This window comes from Bos indicus, chromosome 17, assembly GCF_029378745.1.
Source record: "Bos indicus isolate NIAB-ARS_2022 breed Sahiwal x Tharparkar chromosome 17, NIAB-ARS_B.indTharparkar_mat_pri_1.0, whole genome shotgun sequence".
NCBI classification, from domain to species: Eukaryota; Metazoa; Chordata; class Mammalia; order Artiodactyla; family Bovidae; genus Bos; species Bos indicus.
In genome coordinates, this window is record NC_091776.1 from 50,861,919 (window position 1) to 50,889,574 (window position 27,656).

The 27,656-nt window shown below is 46.0% G+C and overlaps 1 protein-coding gene across 2 annotated transcripts; it reads right to left on the bottom strand.

Annotated features, from left to right (window-relative positions):
• Window positions 1–1,148: 1,148 nt before the first annotated feature.
• On the bottom strand, window positions 1,149–27,655 carry BRI3BP (BRI3 binding protein). Of its 2 annotated transcripts, XM_070769368.1 has the most exons (4): window positions 27,308–27,655; window positions 15,063–15,165; window positions 7,378–7,461; window positions 1,149–6,978 (listed from the first exon to the last, which is right to left on the bottom strand). In XM_070769368.1, the coding sequence occupies exons 1-4, from the start codon at window positions 27,509–27,511 to the stop codon at window positions 6,557–6,559; spliced, it is 813 nt and encodes a 270-aa protein (XP_070625469.1). In that variant the 5' UTR covers window positions 27,512–27,655; the 3' UTR covers window positions 1,149–6,556. The 2 variants fall into 2 exon arrangements, with proteins under 2 accessions (XP_070625469.1, XP_019833479.2); XM_019977920.2 differs by lacking the exon at window positions 7,378–7,461 and having other exon boundaries at window positions 27,308–27,652.
• Window position 27,656: the final 1 nt, after the last annotated feature.

Genomic DNA, 27,656 nt, shown 5'->3' on the forward strand with positions numbered 1-27,656 from the left:
TGAAATCTGTGGGTCTGTTTCTGTTTTGTAAATAACTTCATTTATATAATTTTTAATATTGATTCCACATATATGTGATACCATACATTTGTCTTTCTCTGTCTTACTTCAGTCAGTGTGATAATCTCTAGTTCTATCCATGTTGCTGCAATTGGCATGGTTTTGTTCTTTTTTATGGCTGAGTAATAGCCCATTGTATATATGTACCATATCTTCTTTCTCCATTCATCTGTCGATGGACACTCAGGTTGCTTCCATGTCTTGGCTATTGTGACCAGTGCTGCTATGAATATTAGGGTGCATGGATCTTTATTTTAAAAAGATGTGTGCTCTTGCAAAATGATGAACCACACATATTAACTCACTCAAATGAGTGATATTAGCATTTCTCCTTCTGGTCCCTACTTTCTCACCCAGCACTGATGCTGTGGCTCATTGCTACATTGTCTTTCACGATGTGGAATCCCGGCTTTTGAGGTGTTCTCTCTCCCAGCCAGGCCAGCCAGCGGGCCTCCAGGTAATGTCACAATGACTAGCCTCAACTGTCTTCTGGAGACCTCTGTGAGATTTTCTTTGCAATATAAATATTCTCAGGAGCAATACACTCCACTGATAAGCGCATTTAATGTCACCTGTGGTCTCACATGGCATGGTATGCCTGTTGTCTCTGGGGAACTGCGGGTCTTAACTGTGGGAACATTTGTTCCTGAATGTTGGCTAACGCTAAGGAAATAATTTTTAGCGCCCATGAGAGCATCTCAGTTCAGGGTCAGGTGGAGAGGCGTACATCAGTTGCTATACCCTGCTAGCATTGCCTGAATTAGCAAATAAAAATAAAGGACACCCCATTGCATTTGAATTTCAGATAAGCAACAGCTCTTTTTTTTTTTTCTCCCTTTGTTGTAAGTGTGTCCTAAATACTGCAGGGCACACACATACTAAAAAAGTATTTGTTGTCTATCTGACAAATAGACAGGTATCTTGTATTTTATCTGGCAACCCTACCTCCAGTTAAACAATTGAATTCAAGATGGTATGACCACTCTTCAGACTGGGAAACAGGATCATGGAATCAGCATGACATGTCAGGATTGGGAAAACTGCACACAGGCTTGGTTGGAAGTAATGAAATAAATTTAAGAAGTCTGTACACCAAAATTACAATAAACATTTATTAAGATGTAATTTTCACAATATTTTAATTCTGTTTTGAAATTGGTCTACAAATATCTCTACGTAACACCAAAGCCAGTGATTTAATAAATAAGAGAAATGTACGGATTGCTTTGCCAAAAAAATAAGCGTTATACATTTATGCTTATTTATGATATTTGTAGAATCAGTTTCCCAAGCTCATGAAACTAAAGTGAGCACACGCCACATAGGCACACGCACACACCACTATATTAAAATCAGATGGATTCAGAGTATCAAATTAAATGCCATGTAAAATGTATAACCAGATACACGAAATGTGAAGTTGACTCATGAATACACTATGGATCATGGGTACCATACCTCACAAATATAATTTCCAGTTGAGAAGAGGGAAATAAGTGCTAAGCTGGATTTTAAGTGAGCGCTAATCACCACCACCATCACAAAGAAATCAATTACAGTATTCAAAGAGTTAACACACATGCGGATATTAAATTGACACTACAATAAAATCTTTAAATCTGCAAAAAGACATTAGAACATATGGTTGATATCACCACTAGCTGCCACAGATTTTCAGTAGATGGTGCAAAGGGCAATCAGGTTTTCATACCACCACCAGGGAAATACTGGTCCTGGTGTATCTCCTACTTATCAAGGAATCAGTGAAGAGCAGAGTGCAGATTTCAATAGACTGGACAAGCTTTGTTTATTCCAGATCCTATTTATCACATTGATGGTTGTCCAAGTCTAATTTGAAGGCTACTGTGTTAGATTCTGCAAAAGTATATGCTTCTATTATTCACAATAAGGAGCAAAGGTTGAAGTACTCAAATGGCCATAAATAAAAATGTTGCAGAATAGTGATATATTATCCAAAAAAAGCTGGGGGAGGCGGGTGACACCTTTAGGTCTTGGAAATTCCTTCTATTTTTTTGGCCATGCTATTTCCCCCATCAGGGATTGAACCCATGTCCCCTGCATTGGAAGCATGGAGTCTCAACCACTGGACTGCCAGGGAAGTCCCCAGAAATGCCTGTTAAAGTGAGCTAGATGATGGCTGTGTGTGTGCTCAGTTGCATCCCCTTTGTGACCACATGGACTGTAGCCTACCAGGCTTCTCTGTCCGTGGGATTTTCCAGGCAAGAATATTGGAGTGGGTTGCCATTTCCTACTCCAGGGGATCTTGCTGAACCAGGGATCAAACCTGCAATTCTTGCATCTCCTGCACCGGCAAGAGGATTCTTTACCACTAAGCCACTAGGGAAGCCCCCATACTACACTTGATCTTAGCCAAAAGGCCGAGAAGTGATGGCAAGAGCTGGCTTTTTGGTTCAGTCAGTCAATTAAAAACCCATCGGGAGAAGTGATCGGATATCAGCCTATAAGGCAGATAGCCTTCCTCAAAAGCATCTTAAGAAGTAGCAGAGGGACTTCTTTGGCAGTCCAGTGGTTAGGATGCCATGCTTTCACTGCAGAGGACCCAAGTTCCATCCCTGAGTGGGAAACTAAGGTCCCATGAGCTATGCAGTGCAGCTGGAAAAAAAAAAAAAAAAAAGGAAAAACAAAATGTAGCAGGAAGCAAGAGGATGAAATAAAGCAGGATTCCCGATAGTGAGAAGGTGTCTTGTCCATGCTTTAGATTCTGCACTGGACGTCTGATGTCATATTCCTAACCTCTCTAGAAGGCTACTGAAACACCACCAAAGTGGTTTACATCTTCCCCACAAGCCAGCCCTGGTGGGTGGGTGTACTAAAGTCCTTTCACAACCCTCCCAAGTACTGACGCCACCCTGCATGTTCACCCTTAGTGCCAACAGGCAATGTCTCCAACTAGCTACCCCCTGCCAGTCAGCAGGGCACAGATCCTGCTCTCCTGTCTGCTTCTTGAGCCCATGTGTGACAGGCTCCCTGTGGTCTTGAGAGGCATGGTGTGCCTGTTGTCTCTGGGCAACTATGGGTATTTAAAATCTCTTTCAAAGGCACTAACCTCTCTCCATGATGTCACTCGGTCCCCTTCATAAATTAAAGACCCTGGCATAATTCACAAGGCCAGCTTTCAGGAAATTCTGTTGTTGCATTTTGCTACAAGAAATGATATGGGGTTGGGGAAAAAAAAAAAGCAAGCAAACCAAAAAAACCCCAGAAGGCAAGTAATGCTGATTGGTATTGGAAAATACAAAAATGGAAAATATGAAAGGCTGATGTGCCACAAAAGCATCTTTGCCAGGATGTCAAGGAAGAGATTGCTCCAAACATTGATCCCAAAATATCCACGGAAATCCAGCAAGGTGGAGATAACAGATTCTTTTTCTTTTCTGGGCTCTTTTCTGCTCTTGGTATTTACTGCGATATTGAAGCATTGGGAAATTAACACTGATGAACTTGAAGATATCTAAAAAAATGAGTTTTAACTATAAGAGAGATTCACAGTAGTTTTCGTCAGGATGTTTTCATATCACATCGAATGATGTTACACTAATATATTCTACAGCCCTGAAGATATAAAAAAAATTCTCCTCAAGGTATGAGATATGATACAAAAATACATTTCTCATGTACAAAAAGAGAGAGAAAAGGAGATGAGGGGTCCTGGGGGAGGTCAATTATCCTACAAGCTTCCATGGAAAGAAGAAAAAAAAAAATCCAAACTATCTGAGGATAAGAGGACGTCCAAGCAAAAGTCGAATTTACGCATTAAAAGACAGGAGTTACGCATATCAAACCTCCGTGACTTTCATCAGAATTTCAAGGACTATTCTACCCTGAAGAGACACTCTTAAGGAACTAATTAACTTTTGTTAAAAATAAAGACATCTTTCATTTGGGTGTATCAGATTGTTCAACTGGGTTCATAGCCTACACTTAGCCAATCCAGAAAACAAGGTGCATATTATTTTTAGTATTTATTTATTCACATATTTGGTTGCATTGGGTCTTAATTGTGGCACATGGGCTTAGTCGCCTCACAGCATGTGGAATCTTCCTGGACCAGCAATTGAACCCATGTCCTTGCATTGCCAGGCAGATTCTTAACCCCTGGGCCACAGGGAAATCCCAAGGTGTATATATTCTTAACAATAATTTCCAGTTGATGATGAGGCCTCAGTCTACCAGTACTCAGATATGTGAGCCTTCCTCAATTTACTAGAAGTTAAAATTATTTTTCTGCCAGGGTCTCAAGACAGCACAGTTCCATCAGGTTTCCAGGTGTGAGAGTGGGCGAGAGAAGGGTGGATGTTGTACCCACACAGTAATTTAAAACTTAAAATCTTTGTGCAGAGAATGTCAATTATCCCACTGCCTAACATGAGCAAAGCAAACACCCAAACATGCCAGAAACATAGAAGCCAAATGCACAAGGGGAAAGAAGGCAAACACAACCTCCCTGGAGTTCTCTATACCCTGTGTGAAAACAGATCTTTCTCTAAGTACCTGCTGCTGCTGCTGCTAAGTCGCTTCAGTCGTGTCCAACTCTGTGCGACCCCATAGATGGCAGCCCACCAGGCTCCTGCGTCCATGGGATTCTCCAGGCAAGAGTACTGGAGTGGGTTGCCATTTCCTTCTCCAATGCATGAAACTGAAAAGTCAAAGTGAAGTCGCTCAGTCGTGTCCGACTCTTAGCAACCCCATGGACTACAGCCCACCAGACTCCTCTGTCCATGGGATTTTCCAGGCAAGAGTACTGGAGTGGGGTGCCATTGACAAAACTGGAACGGCTTCAATGCAGAAACAAAGGGTATTCCAACGCCCATGGATAAAGATTTGCCCAAGCAAATTCTAGAGGACATGTACATAATTTCAAGAAGTGAGCTGCAAATGCAAGAGAGTTTGGGTCCCGTTAATATGCACCTTAAAAACAGAAGTTTCATAAACATTCTTGAAAAACATCTGCTTCTCTTTTCCAGGTACTTGCAACCTCAAATAAAGCAGCACAGGAAGAGTTGGCAGGTGGCTGAGTTTTCCCTGAAAGGATACCTGGACCAGAAAGTCTTGGTTCTACCCTATCTGACAGGGGTCTCTGAAAACCTGTGTACAGGGGCTCTGTGAGAGGGCTGCCAGGATACTCGGTGAGCAAGGAAGGCCGATGGAGACAGTCATGAAGCCTAGTAGCAAAACCTGGGTCATCCTTTCCTTGATTTCCTGTGCTTGTTTGGTACCCAGAAAGGGGCATCTCCACTAGCGCCTGATCCAAGCCTTGCAAAGCCCCCTTTGTTCAGGACCCCCACAGCTGTCTGCCCCCCCATGTAGTTCTCTTCACCACTAGAGACCACCTAAAATGAAGCCACCACAGATTCAAACCAAAAGCACCTAACACATATATTGTAAAAATTTCAGATAGAATAAATCGTATCTTCTCCAAGTCTTGTGGGTTTCTGCTTATTGTTCCTGAGAATGCTTTATAAGCAGCAACAGACTTGAAAGGTTATTAGCTGCTATGGTTGATTTTCCTTCTAAGGTCCTGAGTCAACCAAAAACCAAAATGAAATAAGTATACAAAAAACCCTGGAGAGTGTAGCTTTCCTATATCCCCCTAGCTGGCCAATGGTAAAATTAGGACTCAAATTAGATACCTGAATGAGCTTCGATGCTCACTCAGGCAGTTCTTGGTATCAAACTCCAATGATATTTCTTTGTCTGGTTCTTGAATTTTCCTTTAGAAAATGTGGAGGTTAAAATACATCAAAGTACAGAAAGGAGAGGGAATCTTAGGTTTTCTACAAATAATGACTTCTTCATTCAGAAATCTGATTGATGGGGGCTTGGTTGAATCATCTAGGATCTCAAAGACATTGAGTTTCAACCTTGAAACCCAAGAGTCCACATTCAGAAGCGACACGATTCATCAAATCAACATCAACCAAAAACAACATGAAATGAAGGTCACAGCTTTGGAACATGAAAAGAACGCACACAGACCTCACCCACCAATCCCTGTGCTGCAAAAGCAAACACCTGCCTTGAAACATTCCCAAAAGGTCGAATTAGCAATTTCTTCCCCTCTGTGTAAAGTTTTAATAAACTCAACTCAATCTGCCTTTATTAAAAAACCTTACAAAAGATGTATTTAAATGCTTGAAAAAATTAACTTTATGCTCTATGCACAGATAAACTTCTCTTACTGTACAGCTAATATGGTTATATCCTTTGTTTAAAAAATATTTTTTTCCACTAATGACACTTGGCGGGTAGTCCTACAACAACGATCTTGTCAATTCCTCCCAGAAGATGTCCTAAGAGTTGACACGTGGCCGGAAACACCCTCACAAAGCGCCCCTCTCTTGCTCAGGCATGTTTATTAAGATTGTTTGGGGTTTGGCGTTCTTTTTTTTCTTCTTCTTTTTTGTTTCCGGAGAGAGGGCGCTGGTGGAGGGGGAGCCGGCCGGCTGGCTGGTTGTCACTTGCTGTTGGGGCGGTCAAGACTCTCCAGCACACGGGTGAGGCGGATGTTGAGCAGTCTGACCTGGTTCTCCAGTTGTTCCAGCTTCTCCTCCACGCTGGGGCCACTGGGGCCGCCTCGCCAGTAGAAGCCCATGGGACCGGTCATGAAGTAGATGGCCACCACGAAACACAGGGGCAGCACGGCATTCTCAGGCTCGCCCTCGTACTTGTGCAGGATGTACACGCAGGACATGGAGAACAGAATGACCCGCACCACCCAGAAGAAGCGGCCAAACACCACGTGCAGGGCGCTGAAGGTGAAGCCCAGGGTCAGAGACAGGAACCAGTAGGCCAGGAGAACAACGCCCACCAGCAGGAGGGCCCGGGCGGGGCTGCTGGCCACCGAGCTGGGGTTGAAGTACTGGGACAGGTTCGAGACTGCAGGACAGAACAGAGGGACAGCGGCCAGTTACAGGGAGTCACGGGGCTTCTCTGCGAGCTGGGCTGGGTGGCTCAGCTCACTGGCTGGGCCTCTTCCACACCCTGAGAAACTAAAGCTGGCTGCCTGGGTATAGAACCCTGGGAGAAGACAGGGCAACACTGTTCTATCATGGGTTTAAAACACCTTTCAGGTAGGGCAGAGCCTGCACACTGGCCTTCAGCTGCCTTCCTTCCTGTCTTCCATACCCAGCATTAGGCTGGGTGCACAGCTGCCTAGGAGAAGGGTGTTTCCCAGCCTCCCTTGAAGCTAGCTACATAACTAAGTTTTGGTCAAGGAGAGGTGGGCAGATATGTTTTGGGATGGCTTCCTAAAAGTAGTAGTAATAGGCCCTTTACCTCTTCTTCTTCTGCCTGCTGGAATGTGGATGCGATGGCTGGTATAGGAGCAGCTGTCTTGGGTCATGAGGGAAGGGAAGTCACCTATTGGGGAGCAATAAGATGGAAGGGGCCTCGGACCTGAGGAGAATGTGCTGCAAAGCCACCTACCTGCCTAGCCACCTACCTGTGAACTTTTCACATAAGAGAAATATAAGCTTCCATCTTGTATAAGCTGCTGTAATTTGGGGGTCTCTGTTACTCACAGCCAAACCTAATCGTAACTGGTACCCACACATGAAGTTCCATCTTAAGAATTGAGTGAAATGAAGAACGTGCATCTTCTGTGTGCCCGACTTAAGAAAATTTTCAAACAGAAAAGTTAAAAGGATGATAATATAAATACTCCTATCGAAATCATCTAGGTTTAACGTTTAACATTTTGCTCCATCTCTAGTCACATAATCCCCCCCTTTTTTTAACCAAACCATTTGAAAGAGGCACACATCATACTTCAGCATGCAACTTTCTCTCCCATGTTTATTGAGACATAACTGACATACAGCACTATTTAAGTTCACAGTATACAGAATGACTTGACTTATATTGTGAAACGATCAAAATCAGTTTTGTTAATATCCATCATCTCCACAATAGTGTAAAGCAAATGTGTTGCAATTAAAAATACATAAGCAAAACAAAAAAATGTCCATCATCTCACAGACAGAAAAAAAAGTTTTCCTTTTCCCGAGAACTTTGAGGATCTCCTAACTCTAATAACTTTCAACTATACTGCACAGCAGGGTTAAATACAGTCATCATGCTGCACATTACACCCCCAGGATTCATTTATCCTATAACCGCAGTTTGTACCTCTTTACCATCTTCCTCCAATTCCCCTATTTTCCATTCACTGTCTCTGGCAACCACAAATCTGATCTCTCAACTTATGAGTCTTTTTTTTTTTTTTTTTAAGATTCTATATATAAGTGAGATTATACAGTATCTGCTTTTCTCTGACTTATTTCACTTAGCTTAATGCCCTCAAGGTCCATCCATGTGGTTGCAAATGGTAGGATTTCCTGTTTTATGGCTGAAGAATACTCCATCATATATAGACACACCAAAATTTCTTTATCCATTTACCTGTCAGTGAACACTTAGGTTGATTCCATGCCCTAGCTATTCTAAGTAATGCTGCAATGCACATGGCCAGGGACAGGGTGGGGGTGGGGGCTGGCAGTGATGGCGTAGTTATTTCTTTGATGTAGTGTTTTTGTTTCCTTCAGATATATTCCCAGAAGTAGAACTGCTGGATCGTATGGTAGTTCTACTGTTAATTTTTTTTTTAATTTTACTGATTTATTTTTGGCTGTGCTGGATCTTGGATGCTGCATGCAGGCTTTCTTTGGTTGTGGCGAGCGGGGACTCCTCTTGGGCTGCAGCGTGCGGGCTTTTCATCGTGGTGCCTTCTCTTGTTGCAGAGCACAGGCTACAGGGCATGTGGGCTTTGGTAGTTGTGGCCCACTGGCTTAGTTGCTCCAAGGCACGTGGAATCTTTTCGGACCAGGGATGGAACCTGTGTCCCCTGCACTGGCAGGCAGATTCTTATCCACTGCACCAGCAGGGAAGTTCTCTGCTTTTAAGAGGAACCTCCATACTGTTTTCCACAGTGGTGGACTAATTTACATTCCCACCAACAGTGCCCAAGCGTTCCAACTTCTCCACACCCTCAGCAACATTTGTTCTCTCTTATCTTTTTGGTAACAGTCATTCTAGTAACCAAATTAACATTTCACTGTGGTTTTGATTTGCATTTCCCTAATGACTAGCAATGCTGAATTACTGGTAATACAGTACCTTTTCATGTACTTGTTGACCATTCATATTGAAGGAATATGTTTCCTTTTTTTAATAAATATGAAAACATTCATATTCATATGTTTCCTTTTTTGGGAAACAATGTTTATCCAGGCCCCTTGTCATCCCCCTACCCTTTTCTTTTCCTGGCTGCACCATGTAGCACATGAGATCTCCGTTCCCTGATCAAGGATTGAACCTGCACCCTCAGCAGTGAAAGCTCAGAGTCCTAACCGCTAGACCATCCGGGAATTCCTTTTTGTCCATTTTTTTTTTCTCTCTTTTTTTTTTTTTTGCTATTGAGTAGTGTGAGTTCTTTATCTATTTTGGATATAAACTCCTTAACAGATACGTTTGCAAATATTTTTCCATTCTGTAAGTTCATTTTGTCGATCGTTTCTTTGGATGTGCAGAAACTCTCTACTTGATGTAGTCCCACTTGTTTATTTTTGCTTTTGGTGTCAAATCCAGAAAATCACTGCCAAGGACAAGGTCAAAGAGCTGACTGCTTGTTTTCTTCCAGGAGTTTTATGGTTTCTGGTCTCACATTTAAGTCTTTAATCCGTTTCGAGTTAATTTTTATGAGTGGTGTGAAACAGAGATCTAATTCCATTCTCTTACATGTGAATGTTTTCCCAGCACAACTTATTGAAGAGATTGTCTTTCCTCCGTTAAGCATGCTTGGCTTTGTCAAATACCAGCTAACCGTATGTGCATGACTTTATTTCTCAGCTCCACTGGTCTATGTATCTGTTTTTATGCCAATACTATACTGTTTTAAGCTCCATGTTTCTTAAAAATATATTTTTATTTACTTATTTGGCTGCACCGGGTCTTAGCTATGGCACAGGGAATCTCCGATTTTCATTGAAGAAGGCAAAATCTTTAGCTGTGGCAGGCAAACTCTTAGTTGCAGCATGTGGGATCTAGTTCCCTGACCAGGGATTGAACCCTTGCCCCCTGCAGAGAAAGTGCAGACTCTTAGCCACTGGACCACCAAGGAAGTCCCTGCTCTAGCAAATTAACTGAGCAGAAGAAGGAGGTCATGGGAACTGCTAGTTTGCAGCCGGTTGCTCAGAAGCACGGGTGATGACCTGGACTCATGCTGGGCATCCAAAGTGGAGGGTGGTCTTGTGGGACTGAGCCCTTTGCCTGTGGAGTCTGATTCTGCCTCTAGATAGACAGTGTCAGAACTGAGTTGAATTCTCTGTCACCGCATGGTATCTGCACATTGCTAGCTGGTGGGGGGAAGCCTACACACACACACACACACACACACACACACTTTGGAATTTGGTCCAGGAACCTTTTTCAGTCGCACGCCTAGGGCACAGTGGAGCCGGTATTCCAAGGTAGAGTCTGGCTGACAGAGCCACCCAGTCCCTGCCCTGTCCTGAGGCAGCCTCCAAGAGGAATCCCTACTTCCCCCGTTTTGTCACAATGTCACAAGGGCTCCAAGGCTTCAGAGAAAGTCAACAACTTGAAGATGGGAGACTGAAATCCTTCCTTCTGACTCTGGATGCTATTTCCCAGAAAAGTGCCTTCAGCCAGGAGATCAAGGGTGGAGCTAACCGTGCTGTCATTATGGTGGACACCAAGCCCGGGAAACATGGCAAGTGTGAATTGAGATGTGCTGGGCCAAATACAGACTAGATTTCCAAGACATTAGTGTGCCCCAAAATGTAAGACACCTCATTAATAATTTCCTATTGATTCCAAGATGAGATGACATTCTTTTTTTCTTGTGGCTGTGCTGGTGGCTTGTATCAAACCCACACTCCCTCCAGTGGAAGCGTGGAGGTTCAAGAGAAGTACCAAGATGGCAATATTTTTAATCTGTTGGGTTAACTAAAACACCTTATTCATTCCACTGGTTTCTTTTTACCTTTTTAACATGGCAATTAGAACGTTTAACGTCACATATGTGGCTGGCATTCTATTTCTACGGAACCACTCCAGGCTAAGGACTCTCCATTTTAACCAGTACCTTGAAACATTCTGAAGCAGGCAATTAAAGGATTGTGCTCATGGATGCATTCTGTACCAGAAAATCCAACTCTGGAGTCCAGTTTCCTGCAAAACCTTTTGCACCTTCAAACATCTCAGGGTAAGACACAGACTCCAGAGGTCTTCAGATGCTTTGAAACTTAACACATCAAGGGGAAAAATACGACAACACAGAAGTGAGTTCTTTCACCTCCGAATGTGCCAGCCACCCTTCTCATGAACATGAGTATTCAGGGCCTCTTGGCTGTGGAAGAACTCTTTGATCTTTGATCTTCACTGCAGCATGCGGGATCTTTAGTTTTACCATGTGGGATCTAGTTCCCCGACCAGGAGGCTTACTTGACTCCAGTCTTTCATTTCAAGCCGAGTGCAATTTCTTGCAGTCAGGTTTGTTTCTCCAGGGCTCATTGGTCAGGGATGGAAATACCAAGAATTTAATGATCTGGGCAGGCGGTGAAAATGGATTCCAATCGGGATTGCACTCAATTGCAGGAGCCAGGTTCCGTGTTGACTCAGCCGGAGTCCCAGGAGGGGCCCTCGTAGCCCCAGGGGGCTTGGAGCTGCACAGCAGCCTCTCAAATGGCGATGCTGCTGCCTCTGATTCTCTGCCTAAGGCCTCTCAGAGACTGAATTCGGTGGTTCAAAGCTGGAGGATGGGTTCCCAGGGACGGAGGGGATGACAGTGGGCGCGTACCAGGGTATGGGTTTGGGCCAGCAGCCAGCTCAACTCCAAGGCCTCGGTCTCTGATCTGTAAGGTGGGAATGTCAGGGCCAATGGAGAGGGTTGGGGGTGGTAGGTGGATTCAAAGAGACGGTGCGTGGAACTCAGAGAGTATATTGGTCTCCTCGGGCTTCTGTAACAAATGACCAGAAGTGGTGGCTTCAAGCAACAGGAATGGAGCCTCACTGTTCTGGGGGCCAGAATTCTGAAGTCAAGGTGTGGGTGGGGCTGCACCCCAGCTAAAGCTCCAGGGGAGGCTCTCTCCCTGCCCCTTCTGGCTCAAGTCGCTCCAGCTGGTCCCTGGCTCATGGACTGCACCCCTCCTTCTCTGTCTCCGTTTTCACATTCACATGGCCATCATCTCTGTGTCTGTGTCCCTGTCCAAATTTCCCTCTTTTTAAAAAATATTTATTTTTATTTATTATTTGGCTGCGTCAGGTCTCAGTTGCAGCATACGGGATCTTTGATCTTCATTGGGACATGCGTGATCTTTAGATTCAGCATGTGGGATCCAGTTCCCTGACCAGGGATCAAACCAGGGACCCCTGCATTGGGAGCTCGGAGTCTCATCCATTGGACCACCAAGGAAGTCCCTTCATCTTCTTATAAGGACACCAGACGTTGGATTGAAGGCCCACGCTAACCTAGGATGACCTCACCTCAGCTTGATTACATATGCAGAGACTTCATTCCCCAGTAAGTTCACATTCACAGGTGTGGGGGTCTTGAGGGGCACTTTTGGAGAGGGACACAACTCAATTCACCAAAGAATGAAGCAGTGGGGCCAACAGGCCTCCAACTCTTACTGACAATGGGCCTTTTTGTACCAGGGGCAGAGCCGGGGCCAAGGTTGCAGCCTGGAGAAGGCACACAAGACCTTGCTCACGGATCTCAGAGGGGAGATGAGTAACAAACACACACACGTGGGAGGAGGATAGGAGGTGGAAGAATGTGAGTGTGAGAACTGAGCATGAGGTTCCTCACACAAGGTGGTTAGGAGGGGCTGCTTGGAAGAGGTGCCATTTACCAGAGAACCAAGCATGGGAAAGACGGGAGCAGGCAAAGGGCTGGGAAGATCGTCCCCAGCAGGAAACACAGAGACTGGAAGGCGTCAAGCTGGGTATGTCCAGGGGCTAGGCAGCATCCTTGGTGTGAACTTTGTCACTTGAAAGTGCATCAGGAAATCACTGGGCAGTTTTAACGAGAGTGACTTAATCTGACTTTTACATTTTGTTTTTTTAAAATCACTAACCAAAAAAGTAGTAAAAAAAAAAAAAAAAATCACTCTAGCTGATTTGTTGAAAGGGATCTTGTTAGGAGATAAGCAGGAAAGCGCTCAGCCAGCAGGCCTAAGGCCACTTTCCAGAAAGGTTTGCAAGTTGGGCCCTTGGCCAGCATCTGGGAACTTGGATTTCTGGAGTGTGAGATTGGGATGCATAAGAAATAAGTGGCCTCCATCCCCATTTCTGGCACAGGCTCCTAAAACCCTTGCAATTTCCTACGTGATAAGAGCAGTAAAGGTGTCTTGATAATTCACAGCCCCTTTCACACATACCTGTGTTTGTTAATCAGGTGGTTCTGAAAAGCCTCTAAAAATGTAGGCTGGTTGCCAAGGGAACCAACTTGGTTATTAGAGGGTTGAGCCTTTCGATTGACCCTCCTGACCTCTTGGGAGGAGGTGAAGGTTGAATCGATCACCAGTGGCCAATGAGTCAACAGAACTCGGACCATGGAAGCTCCGAGTCCTGCCCAGAAACCCTGCCCCATGCATCGCCTTCACCTGGCTGTTCCTGGATTACATCCTATCATTAAAAAAGTTATCTACTGAGTAAACAGGTTTCCAGGGTTCCACAAGCAGCTCGAGCAAGTTACTTGAACCCAAGGCGGGGACGGGCCATTGGTACTCTTGATCTATGCCAGCCGGTCGGAAGCACTGGCGACAACCTGGACGAGTGTCTGAAGTGGGGGCAACTGTGGGACTAAGCCTTTGACCCGTAGGATCAGATGCTACCTCCAGGGAGGCAGGGTCAGAACTGAGTTCAATCTGGGCCTGGAGGTTTTGCAAACAATGTGGTTCACGCTGATATATGCTTTCCTTCTAGGAGTCTGGAATTTAGAAGGTATGAGGCAGAGGGTACCTACATGACCAGCCCCTCAATAAATACCCTGGGTGCTGAGTCTCGACTGGATGTCCCTGGTTGAGGACACCTCACATGGGGAACAAAGCGTGTCCTGTGTGACACTCCCACCCCCATCCTGGAGAGGGCTCTGGGAGCTTGTGCCTGGTTCCCCAGACTTCACCCCACATGTCTTTCCCTTTGCTGAGTGCTGTGTCCTTCCCTGTAACCATCACAGCTGAGCGTACCAACAAATGCTGGGTCCTGGGAGTCCTTCTAGAGATGCATGGGACCTGGGGGCGGGGGGTGGTCTTGGTGACCCTGACACAGATTGCTGCAGGCTTCCTGGAAAGAGGCAGCAGCCTGGACCAGGGCCATGAGCTTGAACTCAAAGGGTTCCAGCAGCTGCCTCCTGATTCCTGGACCAGCACATTGACTTCCTGGGAATCACACATTGCTCCTTCCAATGATTCTGTGAGCACCTCATTCTCTGTATTAAATCGCTTCCTGTCTGAGTAACTGGAGCAGTTTGTTACGGACCCCGACCACACAGAGACTCCACCTCCAGTCCCCAAGGTTTGCCTGAGTGACAGTCGTGTCTGACTCTTGGCAATCCCATGGACTGTAGCACACCAGGTTCCTCTGTCCATGGGATTCTCCAGGCAAGATTACTGGAGTGGGTTGTCATCCCCTTCTCCAGGGGATCTTCCCGACCCAGGGATTGAAGCCAGGTCTCCTGCATTGTAGGCGGATTCTTTACCATCTGAGCCAACAGGCAAGTCTAGGGACAGACAAGTTGGCAATACCCACCTACACCTTCTAAGTAGCATCTGGGAATCCCAGCTACTTACAAACATAACTACGATAATAAAATAGGTTCTCTTGTATCCCCTTCACCCCTGTAGTCTTCTCCTGTACCACCCACCCTGGATACCACTCCCATAATTTGAGAAGCACCAGAATGAAACACTGCCTTCAAATGAATGCCCCCCAACACCTACCGTCGAGTCCAAGAACTTCCAAGAGCTCTGCCCAAACTTTCCACACGGTTTCCACAAACATGTCCACTCCCAGCACGAACCTCTCGGTTAGCCTTGTCAGGAACTGAAGAAATGAGAGAAAAGTCATTACCAACTCGGCCACAGCTTCCTTCTTCCTAGTCTGGCCAAGTTTACAGTTGAATGAGAAAACTCAGCCAGCTGGTGAAAAAGGCCAACCCCAGGGCTTGGCCAAATCGCCCTGTGGATTAATGGAGCATAGGACTAGCTTGGGGCGCCAAGAACCAAGTGAATATGGTCAAATCTCCCTCCTGGACTTCCCTGGTGATCCAGTGGTTGAGAACCCACCTGCCAATGCAGGGGACATGGGTTCGATCCCTGGTCTGGGAAGATCCCACATGCTGTGGGGCAACAAAGCTGGTGTGCCACAACAACTGAAGCCCATGAGCCCTAGAGCCCGTACTCTGCAAAAAGAGAAGCCACTGCAATGAGAAGCCTGCACACTGCAGCTAGAGTAGCCCCAGCTCTCGAAACTACAGAAGAGCTGCCTGCAGCAACAAAGACCCAGCATAGCCAAAAATTATAAATATTCAAAAAAAAAAAAAAAAAAGGTCTTCTTTCTACAGGTGGAGGGATCCATCGGAGAAGCCAGAAGCCCTCTGCAAAAGTGCTCACTACACTTCTGATTACTCCCAGAGCCCTCTGCTGACTCTTGTCAAAGTCCCTGCCTGAATTCTCATTTCTAAATGGTGAAGGTGTTGCAACCAACCTATTTCACCCAGAGGCCGGGTGCTGCTGCATGGGAGCAACTCTAAAGGGCGAGAACGGCGGTTCTCACAGTTGAGTCCCATCGTCACATCTCGGGCACGTGCAAACGACAGAGACGCACCTCCATCCCAGTTTTAAGGACCCAGGGGCCTTGGAGGGCTGCAGTAGCTCTCCCAGTATGAACACAAGGTGCAGCTTCATATCACTTTAAGCGATATGCTATACACATGGTATAGCAGCATGGTATAGCGATATGGTATAAAGTCTCACTTCCTACAACCTGAATCCCCTTCCAGAGACAGCACTGTTACCACTCGCTTATGGATCTTCCCTTATATGCCCAGGTGAAGAATGGCACAGACAGGGACTTCCTGGTGGTCCAGCAGATAAGACGACTCTGAGCTGCCAATGCAGGGGGGCCAGGGTTTGATTCCTGGTCAGGGAACTAGGATCCTGCCTGCCCTGCAGTGTGACCAAAAGATAAAAAGGAAATGACCCCACCCCCCACCTACTAAATTATACACTTTAAATGGAAGGACTGTATAGTATTAATATATGAATTATTCCTTAATAAGTTGCTATTTGAAAACCAGAAGGATACTAGCCTAACACTGCAAATCAACTATACTTCCTTTATTTATTGGCTGCATTTCATCTTTGTTGTAGCACTCAAGCTTAGTTGCCCTGTGGCATGTGGAATCTTATTGGACCAGGGGTGGAACCCATGTCCTCTGCATTGGCAGGTGGATTCTTAACCACTGGAGCACCAGGGAAGTCCTCAACTATACCTCTATTTTAAAAGAAAAATTTTTTAACTGAAAGAGTAAAAAATAATAATAATGGAACAGTTGACATTAAAAAAAAATCATGTGGGAATGACAGAAGGAAGTATTTATGTCAGGGAGAAGAAAGGGTCCCTGGACCTCTCTTGGATAGGGGTACGTGGGTGGGGGCATTTTGGAGAATGTACCATCCCCTGGAGAGAAGACACACTGGTGTCCATTTAGTTATAATTCTTTTTTTTGTTAGTTTCACTGATGTATCATTTACATACTATAAGGTTCTCGTCTTTAAAATGCATGATTCAGTGTTGTTGTTTTTTTTTAAAAAATCCCCCATAATTGAATTTTAGAACATCTTCATCTCCCCAAAAGGAGTCTTGTCCCCATCTGCAGCGGCTCCTCATTCCCTCCTCCCCTCAGCCTGCTGCTGCTAAGTCACATCAGTTGTGTCCCACTCTGTGCAACCCATAGATGGCAGCCCACCAGGCTCCCCCATCCCTGGGATTCTCCAGGCAAGAACACTGGAGTGGGTTGCCATTTCCTTCCCCAATGCATGAAAGTGAAAAGTGAAAAGTGAAAGTGAAATCGCTCAGTCATGTCCGACTCTTAGCGACCCCATGGACTGCAGCCTACCAGGCTCCTCTGTCCATGGGAGTTTCCAGGCAAGAGTACCAGAGTGGGTTGCCAGTGCCTTCTCCCTCTCAGCCTAGGCAACCACTAATCTTCTTCCCGTCTCCACGGTTTTGCCTTTCCTGGACTTTCTGTACAAATGAAATCAGGCAATCCGTGACCTTTTGTGCCTGGCTTCTTGCACTCAAAATAATAATGTCTGGCTTCACCCATGTGGCTGCGTGAATCAGTACTTAATTCCTCTTTCTTGCCAAATAGCACTCCCTTCCAGGGTTCTCCACGCTTTGTTCCTCCTCTCGTTATTCTTTAAAAGCATCACAATTTGTGCCCATTTGTCCATAGGTAGCAATTTTTACATTTTGTTCAAGTGGAGGAAAAGGGAAAGGACTCCCTGAGGCACCTGGGAAAAAAATTAGCAGGCCTTTCGAGGGTACCAGCTCCCCTAGAAAGGGTGTGAAAAAGTAGCTATTTTGGGAAGAAGGGACATTACAGCTTCTGCTGCCGCTGACCTTCTCTGTGCCTTAGTTTCTCAGCTGTAAAATGGGACTGAGGAAGAATGGACATTAGGGAACTTCCCTGTCCACCAGTGGGTAAGGGTCCATGCTCCCAATGCAATGGGGCTCGGGTTCACTCCCTGGTCAGGGAACTAGATCCCAGATGCCGTAACTGAGTTTGAATGCTGCGACTAAAGATCCCACATGCCACAACTAAGACTCAGTGCAGCCCAATAAATAAATATTAAATTTAAAAAAAAAACAAAAAACGATGTGGGGACCCCTTAGGTTGCCTGTGTCAGATCTGAGGACAGCTGGGTGGCAACCCAGCGCACCCAGTAAGGTTGGAGGTCCAGTCCTCTTTCCAAAGGGAGTCATCTCCTTCCCACCAAACAACTGTCTTTGGGCAGGTGTTGGGAAACCCACAGGCCCAAATAGGACCTGGCTGTGCTCAGAGGAAAGGTGAGGCCCACCTTGGGGACCAGCCAGGGCAGGAAAGGGTGATACATGGAAAGGCTCATCGGGGGCCTTTTGGACCGGGTGGGTGGGAACACTCTGCCCCCTGGGGCTGGCACCGCTCACTGTGGCTTCTGCTCCAGCAAGTTAGTCCTTGGCTCCCTGTCTGTGTGAAGACACAGGAGCCCTGAGGGGATGCTGTGGGCAGCACTGTGTTCCTCCACATCTCAGTGAAGGTGAACTGAGGCCAATGTGGAGGACCTGGATCCAACAGGACTGGGGGCCCTACAAGAAGAGATGGGGGGCTTCCCCACAGGTCCCCCAGTGGTTAGAACTCGGTGTGGTCAGTGCTACAGGCGCAGGTTCAGTCCTGGTCAGAGAACTAGGATCCCGCATGCTGAGCAGCGTGGCAAAAAAAAGGTTAACACTGCATTTGATGGGAAAAAAAATTTTTTTAAAAGAAAGAAAATGAACCCACTCCAGTCTTCTTGCCCAGGAAATCCCATGGACGAAGGAGCCTGGTGAGCTACAGTCCAAGGGGCTGCAAAGAGTCAGGCACCACCATGCCCATGTTTAACTGAATCTCTGCTGTACACCTGAAACTAACCCAACATTGTAAACCAACCATACTCCAATAAAAAAAATTGTTGAAAGGAAAAAGAAAAAAAGAAAATGGGGACACAGACATGCACAGAGAAAAGATCACGTGAGGACACAGGGAGAAGACAGCCATCCGTGAGCAAGAGGCCTCAGAAAGCAGCAGCCTGGTTTACACCTTGATTTCAGGTTTCCAGCTTCCAGAACTTCCAGACGGTATTTCTGGGTGAGCCAGCCAGACTGTGGCCCTTCCTCATGGGAGCCCTGCAGACTAAGGTGAGGTTCAGTGAAGCCCAGAGCCTGAAGCAGTTCACAGAAATAGGTGAAAAGCCAAACCAACGGCACAGGTTGTATGTTTTTTCTACAACCTATAAAATATAGCCAAAATTTTATAGTAACTATAAATGAAGTATAACCTATAAAAAGTGTGAATGTTGTATACCGCGAACAGCACTGTATAATCATATACTACTGTACATCAACTCTACCTCAATTCAAAAATTTAATAATAGAATTAAACAAACCAAACCAAGCTTGGGCATTCCCTGGTGGTCTAGTGGTTAGGATTCGGACTTTCACCGTGGTGGCCCAGGTTCAATCCCTGGTCAGGAAACTGGATCCCAATTCAAATGAAGCACTTTTGCATAAAGATGTTTTGAGTTGGTCAGGGAAATAGGAAAATGGACTTGGGATGGTTATTAAAAAATTGTCAGGAGCTGTGATGATGGTATTGTGGAGAACATTTTTGCAAAATGTTTATCTGTTAAAGACAGAGACTGAAATATTCAAAAGTGAACCAATATGTCTTGGATTAGTTTTAAAACACTATGCCAGGCTTCAAACATTTTTTTGATGGGGGAAGAGATACAACAAGAATGTCAAAACTGGGTGAAGGGTACAGGGGTTCATCATACAATTCTTTCTCCCTTTGTGTCTCCTGGGCAATATTCAGGATGAACAGATAAAATGAAAAAGATTCAAGTGAGCCAACTCAGGAGGCCCGCGGCTGTGGCCAGTCCAAGGGAGAAGACACAATTACTCCAGCTCAGCATTTCATCACCCCGTCCTAAATCTGGAGGGCGTCCTAAACTCTCCTCACCCCCATTACCCCCAAGCATATTTAAACTGGCGCCCAAGCATTTTCATAAGAAAAGCAGCAAAGGAGCAGTTTAGAGGTTGCCTAAGGATCTGAGAAACAGGAAGTAAGACAAAGTTAATGGGAACTGAAGTGCTGGAACACACATGAGGATCAGGAGTGAATTACAAAGGGGAAAAGGCACCTCTGGGAGGGTGGGTCAAAGCAATGGGACTAAATGACACCATATGTCCTGACATGCTGCCCTCTTAAAGACACAAGGCCCTCAGGTAGAATTCTTACTGGAATGCTAGGTCCTCAATCTAACCCTGGGGAAACAGATTAGATGCATCATGGGACAACTGAAAAACCAACTGGGTGTCAAAACCACAGAGAGAGGGACTTTTCTGGTGGTCTGGTGGTTAAGACTCCATGCTTCCAATGCAGGAGGCAAGGGTTCGATCCCTGGCTGGGTAACTGAGGTACCATGTGATATATGCTGAGGCCAAAAAGTAAGATAAACCACGGGGAGAAACCATGTCAGTCCTACTAGAATGGTTACACTCAAAAAGTGTAACCTACGTCAACAGGTGAATGGAGAAAGATGTGATATACATACACACACATAAACCAGAATACTAATCAGTCATAAAAAAGAATGAAATTTCGCCATTTGCAACAACCTGGATGGACCTGGAGGGTACTCTGCTTAGTGAAATAAGTCAGACAGAGAAAGACAAATAATGAGACGTCCCTGGTGGTTCAGTGGTTACAACTCTGAGCTTCCACTGCACGGGGTGCAGGTCCTGGTTGGGGAACTAGGACCTGACACGCTGTGAGGCAAGGTCAAAGAGAAAGACAACTACTGTATGATAACACTTTGTGGGGAATCTAAAAAATATAACAAGGTAATGAATATAACGAAAAAGAGGCAGACTCACAGATACAGAGAACAAACTAGCGGTTACCAGCAGGGAAAGGGAAGAAGGGGGATGGACAAGATAGGGGTAGAGGCTAAGAGATACAACTACTATGTATAAAGTAAGTCACAAGGATATACTGCCTAGCACAGGGAATATAGCTGATATCCTATTATAATAGCTATAAACGGTGTATAGTCCAAAGATACTGAATCATTGGGTTGTACACCTGAATCTAGTATAATATTGTAAATCAACTATATTTCAATTAAAAATAAATTGAATTAAATATATCCAAGGGGTGGTGGGGAAGACAAGAACTTATGTTGGCGCAGATGAGGAGAAACTGGAATCCTTATATACTGCTGATAGGAACGTCAAATGGTCTGAACAGAAACTCCTTGAGATGTCAGAGCTGCCATATGCTGTGCCGTGTGCTTACTCACTCAGCTGCCCAACTCTTTGCGACCCCATGGACTGTCCATGGAATTCTCCAGGCAAGAATACTGGAGTGGGTTGCCACGCCCTCCTCCAGGGGATCTTCCCAACCCAGGGATGGAACCCAGGTCTCCCGCATTGCAGGCAGATTCTTTACCGTCTGAGCCACCAGAGAAGCCCAGAAATTCCATGCCTAGGTACATACTCCAAAATAAACATATATTCCTGGAAAAACCTGCACATGAATGTTCAGAGCAGCACTATTCATAGTAGCCAACAAGTGGAAACAACCCAAATGACCATTAACTGATAAATGGATCAAAGGAAAACCCTAAGAAGGAATGAAATACTGACAAAAGCTTCAAAATGGATGAACCTTGAAAACAAGATGTTGCGTGAAAGAAGCAAGATGCAAAAGACCACCTACTGGCTGACTCCATTTACAGGAAATGTCCAGAATACATACGCAAATCCATAAGAACAAAGAAGATTATGGGCTGCCAGGGATTGGGGGAGATGGGGTGACCACTAAGAAATTTAGGGTTTCTTTAAGGCGGGGAGGAGTGATGAAAATGTTCAAAACTGATTGTGGTGATGTACAGAAATGTGGTAAAATGTACAGAATGTGGTGATGTACAACCCCGCTGAGTATAATAAAAGCCACTGAACTTTCAGTGAATGAATTGTATAGTATCTGAATTATAGCTCAATAAAGCTGTTAAGAAAAAGAAGACATAAACATCAATGTCATAAAAGCACCCCTGACTCCCATTCCCAAAAGGGTAAAGGGACTTTGATAGATTAAAAGGAACTAAAGAGGCATTAAAACCAATTGCAATGAGCTGTTGATTGGGTGCTGTATTTTTTTTTAAGCTATAAAGGAAATGTGAATATGGGCTGTATATTACAAAATGTTATTGAACTAAATTTAAGTTTTGGGGTGAAGGGGCCATGGTATTAGGTTCTGATCACTGCAGACGGTGACTGCAGCCATGAAATTAAAAGATGCTTACTCCTTGGAAGAAAAGTTATGACCAACCTAGATACCATATTGAAAAGCAGAGACATTACTTTGCCAACAAAGGTCTGTCTAGTCAAGGCTATGGTTTTCCAGTGGTCATGTATGGATGTGAGAGTTGGACTGTGAAGAAAGCTGAGTGCCCAAGAATTGATGCTTTTGAACTGTGGTGTTGGAGAAGACTCTTTGAGAGTCCCCTGGACTGCAAGGAGATCCAACCAGTCCATTCCAAAGGAGATCAGCCCTGGGTGTTCATTGGAAGGAATGATGCTAAAGTTCAAACTCCAGTACTTTGGCCACCTCATGCAAAGAGTTGACTCATTGGAAAAGACTCTGATGCTGGGAGGGATTGGGGGCAGGAGGAAAAGGGGACAACAGAGGATGAGATGGCTGGATGGCATCACCGACTCACTCGATGGACGTGAGTTTGAGTGAACTCCGGGAGTTGGTGATAGGCAGGGAGGCCTGGCGTGCTGCGATTCATGGGGTTGCAAAGAGCTGGACACGACTGAGTGACTGAACTGAACTGAACTGAGGAGAAAATATCATCATGTCCACAATTTACTTTCCAAAAAAAAAAAGTGTATGTGTGTGTGTTTGTAGAGAAAAAGAAACAGTTTGGGGAGAATATGGTTATCCCAGGTAGAATGTCTCACTGTTAACTTATTCAATTCTTCCAGCTTTTCAAAGAAAAAGTCAGACAACATTATTTTGATGATGGTGATGTTTTCAGGGGTGTATCCATATGTCAAAATTTACCAACGCGTACACTTTTGTCCCACTTTAAATGTGTGTAGTCTATGTCGATGACACCTCAATAAACCTGTTAAAATGTTGGTGGGCGGGGGGGAAGACTGGAAAGTGTCAAAGTTATTCTGCTCAAAATATTTTCTTACAAAGCAAAAAAAAAATGCCAGCCTCTTAAAAAGAAAAAGACTAACAGTTTCAGTAATGGCAAAGGAAAACAAAAATCAGTTCCCAGTAAAGATGCCACTGGATTCCGAAAAAGTGAAAAGATCATCTATCTCACAGTAAAATAATAAAACCAAATAGTTTACTGACACTTCGTTAGAGAGGTGTTGGAAAGCAGCCCTCACATGTATGACAGGAATGGAAACTGGTATAACTGGTAAACATTTCAGTAACGTCTCTCAGTACTCAAAATGTATATGAACTGGAACTGTGCATAAAGGACACGGCAGACAAAGCTAGTTTATGTTGTCAGAGTTAGGAGAGAGGTTATCTTGGGGCTAGGGGATTGGACCCCTATACTTCCAGTGCGACGTGTGGGTCACATGGGCATGTTTGGTATATGACAATTCATTTCACTGTATACTTAACACAGAAAAGTGCACTAATTATGTTTCAATTAAAATTTTTTTAATACACAGACCCTCTGGCTCAGCAATTGAATTTCTGACAATTTACAGATGAACTTGTATATGCGCACTCCCAAAAATTTAGATAGAAAAACCTTTACTGCAGCCAGGATTGGAGTGGCCAATCCAATCCAATCGGAAACTAACAAAACATGGACCATCAGGAGGAGTTGGTTAAATGAGGGTACATCTTTATACTACACACACCAGATGAATCCTTCTTATATCTTCTACCATTTTACTAAATACTTATTCAGTGCCTGGTATTGTACACCATGACTAGTCACATTCAACCTGCCAATTTATCTCCTTTGCACAAAGGAGACACACAGAGGTCAAGCAACCGGCCCAAGGTCACAGAGCTAGTAAGAAGCAGAGCTGGGATTTGAACCCAAGTCTGTGGGAGAGCAAGGCCTAGGCTCTGAACCAGAAGGGCTGGGGTTAATTTTAGACAATTCCTAGATAGAACATAGAGTGTTTCATTAAATACCCTCAAACTTTACAACCCACTAAGAAGGTCTGGCTTGTTGAAAACTATAGTTGCTAGCAGATTCAGTTTTCCTTTAATTATAATTAACAGAGCAATTTCCCTAAGCCTGGCTGGCCTAAGCTACACTCCACAGGAAATGTCAGGGAGCCTCATTTTGGATGCTGCACTGATTGAGGGGCTCAGGGAGGGTCGTGACACCAAAAGACCAGTGAAGGTACCAGCGTGGACTCCAGACCTACTGTGTACATGTATGCGTGCATACTCCGTCGTGTCCAACTCTTTGGAGCCCTCCAGGTTCCTCTTTCCATGGGATTCTCCGGGCAAGAATACTCGAGTGGGTTGCCATTTCCTACTCCAGGGGATCTTCCTCACCCAGGGATCGAACCTGCATCTCCTCCATTGACAGGTGGATTGTTTACCACTGCACCCCCTGGGAAGCCCCACGGTGCCTGGATTCAAATCCTGGCTCTGCCACCCAGGCTGCACTGAAGCCAGTCACTTTACCACTCTGTGCCTCAGTTTCCCTATCTGTAAAATGGAAATATTAACAGTACCAACCTTATAGGCCTGTTCTAAGGATGAAGTGAGTTATTCTATTTATAAAAGAACTTAGAACAGGGAGCACTTATATGCTAGAAAGGATGTCGCCCAATTCACAAATTGCTGATTAAAGCCAATTAGATCTTAAAAAAAAAAGGCATGGATTTCCCCAGCGGTTCAGTGGTTAAAACTCTGCACTTCCACTGCAGGGGGCATGGGTTTGATCTCTGGTTGGAGAACTAAGATCCCTCATGATGCTTGGCCAGAAAAAAGGAGGTGTATTTTAAACAAATGTGCGTGCTAAGTTGCGTCAGTCGTCTCTGATTCTACGCGACCCCATGGACTGTAGTCCGCCAGGCTCCTCTGTCCATGGAATTCTCCAGGCAAGAATACTAGAGTGGGTTGCCATTACCTTCTCCAGATCTTCCTGACACAGGAATCGAACCCATGTCTCTCATGTCTCCTGCATTAGCAGATGGGTTCTTTACCACCTGGAAAATCCCATGGATGGAGGAGCCTGGTAGGCTGCAGTCCATAGGGTCACTAACAGTTGGATACAACTGAGAGACTTCACTTTCACTTTTCACTTTCGTGCACTGGAGAAGGAAATGGCGACCCACTCCAGTGTTCTTGCCTGGAGAATCCCAGGGACAGGGGAGCCTGGTGGGCTGCCGTCTATGGGGTCACACAGAGTCGGACAGGACTAAAGTGACTTAGCAGCAGTTAGTATTATGGTCATCTCTATTGAAAGCACAAACCTTGGTTTACCTCAAAAGGAATTCTGATTTCAAGATTCTCAGATACTTTGCTAGAATACAGCTGTCTTATTGATATCAACCCACATCTGAACCCCTAAATATCTACTTTGTATTTCATGTCTATGAATCTCAGATTCCCAGATAGAATAATCAGCCTAGACATGGTGGCTTGTGCTTAACCCTCCCCCAAAAAGGCCAGACTTCTTTTTGCTGTGAGCGAGTGAAGGTAGCTTAGCCATGTCCAACTCTTTGTGACCCCATGGAAGTCCATGGGATCTCCAGACCAGAATACTGGAGTAGGTAGCCTTTCCCTTCTCCAGGGGATCTTCCAAACCCAGGGATCGAACCCAGGTCTCCCATATTGCAGGTGGATTCTTTACCAGCTGAGCCACAAGGGAAGGTCTTTTTGCTGTAAAACAAATGATTTCTGCCTTCAAATGGCTAAGGGACACAGCAGGAGGGAGGTGCAGATTCACCCTGCATACTCAGGCAGTCTGGAGGCCACTTCTCTGCACTCAGTTATTCTATGCTCTCCCTCTGTAGCCAGCTACAAAGAGATATTCCCCCGCCCCATTACCCACAACCTTTACAGCCTCTCAGAACACCCACAGGAGAGGACGCTCAGAAGTTAACAGCTTTCCTAACAAATTAACCTATATTTCATCTCATCCAATTAGAATGTTCAGTCAGTCTGATTTGGGGTTTAATGTTTTCTTTCCCCTTCATCTCAAGCAGCAGAAAGCATTTTTTAAAAACCTGAAAGCACTGCCAGCAGGGCTAAGCAATTGAGATTTGAGCCTTGGCCAGGATATAACTAACAACAGTATCTGACACTGATTCAGCCATGACTCTGGGCCAAGAAGGGACCTACAATTCATAATTACAAGAGGATATGATTACTATCCCCATTGAAGGAATAAAGAGACTGAGCCTCAAAAAAGTGAAGCCACTTGCCTGAAGCCATCCAGTCAGAGGTGGAACTTTTCTCCACTCCAAAAGCCCAGGGCTGGTGCAGAGCAAAGCGCTTAAGAGAAGGAACAGTATGGGCTGTACTCCAGGAACCGCCTGACCACATTCAACAGTCCCCCTTATTCACTTCCCCTTGCTCGGTGGACTTTTTAACCCACAGTGGCTCACCCAGCTGCCGAGGGCAGAGCAGGGAGAGAAAGGGCTTCTCCGGAGCGCTCAACACCATCCCCAGGGGCCAGGGGCTCCTCAACAGCTCCAAAGTAAATAAAACGCTTTAAGTGAAAGGCCCAGAACACAGTAGGTGCTTAAAAGGGTTACTGTGCCAGGTTGCCAAAGCAACGGAGCAGACTGCATTACTCTCATTCTTAAAAAAATAACAGTAAAGTAATAAAAAGCCTAAATATCTTCAAAGCAGAAGGAGGAGGGCCTAAGGTGCTCAGGGGAAGTGGGTCGGCGTTAAGGCTACAGGAAATTCGGGGTTGCTGGGGAGAGCGCAGCAGCGTGGGGAGAGGGCGCCGGCGAGCAGGGCGCCCTCTGGGCAGCCGCCACGGTGCCTGGCTCACAGTAGGCGCTCATTCAAACGTGTTGAATGAATGAATGAGAGGCGCGGCGGCGTCAGAATTGCCGAGGGCAGGCCCGGACCGAGTGCCCCCGGGAGCAAGGTTCAAGGAGAAGTACCGCATGGAACACAGGGCGCGCCGAGGCCCTGCGCACTAGACCTGAGCCGGAACTCGCCCCCAGACACGACGCTGGCCTGGCCCGGCTCGGGCCACAGGCTGCAGGCCCGGACCCCCCGCCCCAGACCCGGGCCTCCCTCTTTCTGAGCCCCGGCCGGCCTGCAGCCCCGGAGGCCGCGCACGGCCCAGGAGGGCCCTGGGCGCCAGGTGCGCGGCGGCCGAGGCAAGGTGACCGCGGGCGCGGGCCCAGCGCCCACCTTCTGAGCGGCGCGCACGTTGTCCTCGCCGAACAGGCTGCTGACGCTCTGCGAGAAGGTGTTGACCGTGCGGCGGTAGCTGTTCTTCTCGGTGCCGCCGCGGCTCCGCGCCCCCTGCGCGCCCGGGGCCACCAGCCCGAGCAGAAGCAGCAGCAGCAGGAACCCTGTCCGGGCCCGGGGTCCTCCCGAAGCGCGCGCGCCCATCCTGGAGCCGGCGGGATGTCGGGTCAGGAAGAAGGATGAGGGCCGCACGGTGGGACGCCGCGGCTCCGGCGGGGATCGCGTTGGCGCGCTAGGGGGCCGCGCGCCTCACCTCTGCCCGCGCGCCGCCGCCGCCGCGCCACCTGCC

What these genes read in the sequence shown, in the direction of transcription:
- BRI3BP (XM_070769368.1), bottom strand. Translation starts at nt 27,511, where the DNA reads ATGGGCGCGCGCGCTTCGGGAGGACCCCGGGCCCGGACAGGGTTCCTG. An exon ending in ACGTGCGCGCCGCTCAGAAG is followed by an intron (nt 15,166 to 27,307) that starts GTGGGCGCTGGG and finishes TCATTTCTTCAG; the next exon opens with TTCCTGACAAGGCTAACCGA. An exon ending in GGAAGTTCTTGGACTCGACG is followed by an intron (nt 7,462 to 15,062) that starts GTAGGTGTTGGG and finishes GCTCCCCAATAG; the next exon opens with GTGACTTCCCTTCCCTCATG.